Source organism: Lonchura striata, chromosome 1 (genome assembly GCF_050655825.1).
Source record: "Lonchura striata isolate lonStrDom1 chromosome 1, ASM5065582v1, whole genome shotgun sequence".
NCBI lineage: Eukaryota > Metazoa > Chordata > Aves > Passeriformes > Estrildidae > Lonchura > Lonchura striata.
Genome location: NC_140703.1, coordinates 102969252 through 102975251, shown reverse-complemented (window position 1 = coordinate 102975251; position 6000 = coordinate 102969252). Strand labels below are relative to the sequence as shown.

Genomic DNA, 6000 nt, shown 5'->3' with positions numbered 1-6000 from the left:
GCATTGATATCAGCCATCAAAGAAACTTAGGAATCCAACAATAAACAACTTTTCCGTATAGCTGTATTCAGGCTGGGGAAAATTATGTGATTCTTTTTTCCCCTCCTGCCCCCTGGCAACCAAATTCCCCTTTTAGGCTTTTCTGTTTTAAATGACTGATAACATTACTTAAGATGGTTTGCTATGGGTGTCTCACAGTGAACCTGTCTTAGGTGTGCACTAGGCTGGAGCACTCACTCTCATGCTTTGCAACACTGCTGCAGGATAAGGTAGTTTTTCTTAGCCTTTTTTTTTTTTTTTTAAGATTTTAGGCTCATCACAAGTCAGTTGCAGCGCTTTGCAGCTTACAGGCATTTTGCACAACCTTCTTTGTAGACTGAAAGCAATTCGGAAATGAGAAAAAAATGCCACAACCAATTAGCACGTACAAACATTTATTTTGAAATTTCCATTCCAACTGTTATGAAGAGTTACATCATCAAAGCACTTTATGGCAGTGAAAATAGCTCTTACCCCTCTGACTCATCCATTACTCCATTAAAGCTGCAAAATGTGCAATCTGCTTGAAAAATAGGTTGCTTTTTATTCAGTTTCCCATGAAAAGTCAAAATTTGGTAACAAAAAAAAAATCCAAAAACGAAAGAAAAAACCAAACCAACCCAGCTTATAGGGCCTCTACATCCAATCCTCTCCCTCTTCCCCCAAAAATAACTTACAAAGATAGTTTAAAGTTTTAAATGAGTTTAAAACCGAGTGCATCTTTTTTTTTTTTTAATTATTTTTTTTCTTCTTCTCATAATAATCTTAAAATTCTAAAAACCCATAATTTACTTTCTTGGAAAAAAGGCAGCCAGCCGTTGCTTCTTGATTGGAAGAATATGTATCTCCGGCGAGTTCATTTTCTTTAGCTTTACGCTCCTGTTTTTGACGGGTTTCCTGAGGGCCTCGGCGCTGTCCCGGGGCTCGGGCGGGCTCTTCACATCGTAGCACTGCAGCACCGAGTCCTGGGGCAGGTCCCTTTTGAAGGAAAAGTTTTTGGTGGAGACCCCCGACAAGCCCTTGATCTTGCCGCAGAAGATGGTGGGCACGGCATCCTTGACGGAGACGATGACTTTGGCTGTCTGCGATGTGCTGACGATCTCGATGTTGTTGCCGGCCTTGGGCTCGCAGCCCGCCCTGCCCGCCTGCTCCACCAGCCACTTCTGCGGCTGCCGCAGCAGCTCGGCCGCGCCGCCCGCCGCCCTGCCCGCCGCCTCCGCGGGCTTGCACGGCCCGAACGGGGCGGCCGGCCCGGGCAGCTTGTCCGGGGCGGGGTGGGCACCGCCCTCGGCGGCGGCGGGGCCGGCCGCCTCCCCGAGCGGCGCCCCCGGCTTGCGGCAGGAGGCGAGGGACAGGTCCAGCGCCCCGTCCTCGGGCGGCGGCAGCGCCTCGCCGGCCCGGAGCGCGGGCGGCCCCTTCATGGACAGGTCCAGCGCCTCGTTCTCGCCGCCCATCTTGATGACAGTGTGGCGGCTCAGCTGCGGAAACTCCCGTGGGTGGAGAAGTTCGAAGGGCTTCGTCTCCTCCTTCTCCAGGGGCGTCTGGGTGCCCTTGCAGGAGTGGGGGGTGAAGAGCGGCGGCTTGGGCGGGTCAGCGGCCGCCTTGGCCTCGGCGCCGTGGGGCACAGGGATGGGGACGGGGATGGGGATGGGGATGGGGACGGGCAGGGGCACGATGACGGGGTAGGGCACCAGCAGCGTCGCCGGCGGCACCAGCGGGGACAGGGGCGAGCCGAAGGCCTGCGGCGGGAGCGCGGCGTAGTCGGGCGGCGGCTGACAGGGCGCTGAGCCCAGCGCGCCCTGCGAGGGAAACAGGTCCTGAAGGACGGCGGCGAATCCCGGCGTCTGGAAGACCGGGGGCAGGACGGGCTCCTGCGCCGGGCCGGCGGGCTTGGGGTCCAGCAGCTGCGGCTGCCCCACGGGCGTGGCGCTGCCGGGGAACAGGCCGGCGTGCAGAGGGCTGGCGGGGCAGGCGGCGCCCGGCGGCAGCACCAGGGGCGAGTTCAGGTGCTGGAAGACGTGCTGCTCCAGGAGCACGGGCAGCGGGACGGGGCCCTGCGTGGTCATCACGTACGGGGTGGCAGCATTGGCGGCCGGCATCTGTGGGGCTGCGCTGCCGGCCACCTGCAGGTGGATGGGCAGGACCACGGGGCTGTCCCCCAGGCAGATGGGCTGCAGCACGGTGGCCGCCACCTTCAGCGCCACCCCGCTCTGCGACTCGGCCGGTGGCGTCAGGATGGAGGGCGCAGGGACTGTCACCAGCGGGGAAAGGGCTTTCTTCATCAGGTCGGCCGAGTTGATGTTCCAAGCCTCTGCTGTGATCAGCTGAGCCACCCCGTTTTCCAGCTTGTTGTTGGCCATCGCCGAGGGTGAGTTGGTGACATCCATAGGCAGGTTGGGGGCATCCTTGTACAGCTCCTCCATGTCGCAGGGCTTCTTGGTCTCTGCCAGCACCACCACCTCTACATCGCTGTCAGTGGGACCCGCGACGGCTCCACGCTGCCAGCAGCATCAGCACTGACATAATTTGGCCTGCAAGCCAGAAGCATATTTTAGGCACCACATAAATCTCTTCCCTAAAATAATATTTGCAACTGCCTTTAAAGACCCTATCACCAAGGAAAAGCCATTAAACGTTTCCACACTTGAAGCTAACGGCCCCAATATACAGCGTACTATATATACAGAGATGCAGGATATACATACGGAACTGAGTGTTGTGCAAAACATTTTGGGGAACTTATATTTAGCCATAAACACATACTTAAGGACTGCCTGCAGCCAAAAAATCCTCTCAGTACAGCCTGAAACAAGGACTCAGGATGCCCATTCCACATTTTTAAACACAGCTTCACATAATGACAATGCATGTCAGCGCTGGGTGACAGCATGGTGTTTTAACTCAACAGAAGCCCCAAAACAAACATTTCTAAAAATACTGCAACCATGAAATACTCAACCATTCATGAAGGGTACTTCATTCCCCTTCAACGCTTGTCCATTTTTCCTCCCACAACTGTTGTGTGCAGGATCAGAAAGGAGCACGGCCGTGCAATGGCAAAGCGAAACCATCCAAAACTCCAGTCTCTACCCTGCCACAGAACTAGACAGAGATAGTAACGTGAACCAGGCACCTGATTCATTAAAGACCTGGGGAAAAAAAATGAAAACAACTTAAAATCCAGTTTGACAGCCCTACTCTTTATATCAACCAAGCAAATTGCAATTAAAAATGGCAGGGATTTTTTCTGTTCATGATCGTGGTGAAATATGCAGCCTTTTTCCCCTAAAGATCAACATTTCCCTGTCCTGGGGAAGAAAAAAAAAAAAAAGTCAGCAAATTAATGGTACATGCGTACATTTATTTAGAAGGATAAAAAATTTCTGCCCTGTGAGCTGCTGCCAGCAGACTTTGGCTGATGCCTGGCTGCTTTGCCTGGTGCTGCCCATGCCTCTCCCAAAGTGTGAAGAGAATGCTGCTGTAGTAATAATCACCATGGAAACTTGTCCAGTTTCAACTCTGTTACCATGGGAAAGCACCAGCACACCCCAAATGTACATTTTTCACCAGCACACAGCTGAATCCTGCTCTCTATGAGCAAATGATGTGATCACCACTGCCCAGCTACCCAGGCCCATGGGAGCAAAGCACTTCCCTATGTCCTGCAGGCTCTCTGGTACTGGGATGACAGGAGATGACAGGGAGAAATTGCAATTGTCTGGGTGAAGGGCCAGCTTGGGGATGTGCCTGAATCTAAGAGCATGTAAAAAACTCCTTGGCTCTGGTGCTTACATAAGTGGTTTGCTGGCACAGATGTTTTGTAAGATCAACAAACCTGCAAAGAGGTTAAAGAAAAGGGGAAAAAACAAAAACCCACAAACAGAGGCTAAAAAATGTCCAAGGCAAGGAAGTGGGAAATCTACTAAATCTCTCCTGAGACCTGTAAATCCTTGGATTTGGCAGTAAGATACTACGGCGAACACAGGACTACCTACAGAAATGCCAGGAGTTGGTAGCAGAAGCTGGTTGGGGGAAATGCTAATAATTTATCAGGCACATCTGAGTGCTTAAAAAGGATTTTTAAACGTAAACACATGAGTCATTTATTTCCCCCTTCTGCTGCTGGCTTAAGAAGAATAATTCTGGATTTTTCCCATCTCATGAAATGTTCTGCAGAAAAGATTCAAAATATAGGGCTGGGGGTTTGGGTTTTTTTTTTTTTTTTTTTGTTTGTTTGTTTGTTTGTTTCCTTTTTCTCCAGCTTTGGCTGAGACAGATTACAGGAAGGCAGAGATACCCAAGTGCTGAAAACAAGAGCAAAAATCAAATGTCTTATATAGAAAGTGACAAGTATCAGAAAGAAAATCATTGGGCCGATGTTGTTTTGGAAATAAAAAAAAAAGAAACAGTAATTGTTTCTAAAAATAAAGACTGTGAGGAGACAGCTCAGCAGATTAAGCTGAAAAAAACAGACATCGTCATTTCTGTTAAGGAATTAAACAGCCATTTTCTACTGCTCTTACATAATTTCTCCTCCCTGTTTTTTCAAATGACCATTCTGGTCTCTGCAGTGCACACCAGCATCTTTGCTCCTCCAGCTGCTGCAGCACAGCTGAGTGTTCTGCACATCACATTGCCTCTTCCCAATGTCTCTGTTTGCTTGAGAACTGCAGTGTTTTCATAGAGAATTAATGATCTGGTGGGGACAGGAAATGACCCCCTGTTCCCCTGGCAAAACCATTAAACACTAAGATACAGAAAAATTAAGATGAAAATTACGCTGTGTAAGAGACTTGAGGGATTAGCATGCTGTAGGGGACCCGTGGAGAAAGGGACAGATCAACACTGAAGATGAAAGTATAAAACATAATAAAATTCCCCCATTGCTGCTTTAAAAGGCGACAGGGCTGGAGGCAGAGGAAATACTGAGATGAGAGGAAGAAGAGCTCATCTATCACCCTCAGAAACTGTGGAGAAAAGCCTGTAAGCTTGGCTGGTTTTTTTCAAAGCACAATCAAATATTGTTTTCCACACTGAATCCTATATGTGCCTGGGATCTGTAAATAAACATTGTTGTTGGAGCCTCTGGGAGTGACCCACCCTGTGAGGGGAAGGACACAAGAAAGGTGAGGTGCAGCCCTTGACCCAGGTTTATGGGTTTGGGGTGGATTTTTCCCCCACTTCACCTTTCCTATGTAGAAGTGTACCTTTCTGTACTTCCAGTACACCTGCTTCTTGAGCATTTCATCACTGCAGAAAAAAAAAATTAACATATATAAAAAAATACATATACATAAAAATATTTCCTGATCCTGCACACAGCCTGCAGTTCAGCGGTAGCTGGCTGCCAGGTACAGTGGAGTCCAGCACAACTTGATCCTGCTCCCTGTAAAGCTATTTTTAGTTTCATTTGGGAGGGAATCCCAGAGCTGTTAAACATGTGTTAGACTAAAAATCTTTTATCAAGGTCAGTAAGCAGGCAGAGAGAAAAGGATCCAAGTCCCCAAAATTCAAATGAGGAAACTTTGAAGACCTGAGATCAAGAGACAGACTGAAGTTGTCCAAAGGTGTTTTGTAGTTCTTGGACTCCTTTTTTATATACTATGTACATAGCATACACCATACAAACCCCTAAATCCTCATGGAAGGGACTGAAATGGAAGTCAATTTTCAGTATTGGTACTAACAGTGATACCTATACTATACTTCTGTAATAAAAAACAAACCTGAAGCATGTGCTCAGGTTTGGGGGGTTTTTTGGGTCTTTTAAAATTGCTGCTTCACTACACATAAATTATTCAGTTATCCAGTTTTTAAAATAAGTTTCATGTATCTAATATACAGAAAAGAAGGTAATCTAGAGGAAGTGCCTTAAGTTTCCTGTGCCTATCATATCTCGGTTCTGGACAATCAATTTAACTTTCCCTACTTATCTATTTTATATTTCATTTGCTCTTTGTT

General features: G+C 48.4%; 1 protein-coding gene across 5 annotated transcripts in view; it reads right to left on the bottom strand.

The window, feature by feature from the left end:
* Nucleotides 1-417: 417 nt before the first annotated feature.
* RAI2 (retinoic acid induced 2) overlaps nt 418-6000 on the bottom strand; it is a 44214-nt gene continuing 38631 nt past the window's right edge. For 4 of the 5 annotated variants that reach the window (XM_085585295.1, XM_021532320.3, XM_077781622.2 and 1 more), the window contains one exon: nt 418-2570. In XM_085585295.1, coding sequence (XP_085441421.1) covers nt 828-2462 — 1635 coding nt within the window. In that variant the 5' untranslated portion in view covers nt 2463-2570 and the 3' untranslated portion in view covers nt 418-827. Of the gene's footprint in view, nt 2571-2998; nt 3189-6000 lie in introns of all 5 variants that reach the window. The other variant, XM_021532321.3, reaches the window with a different exon arrangement.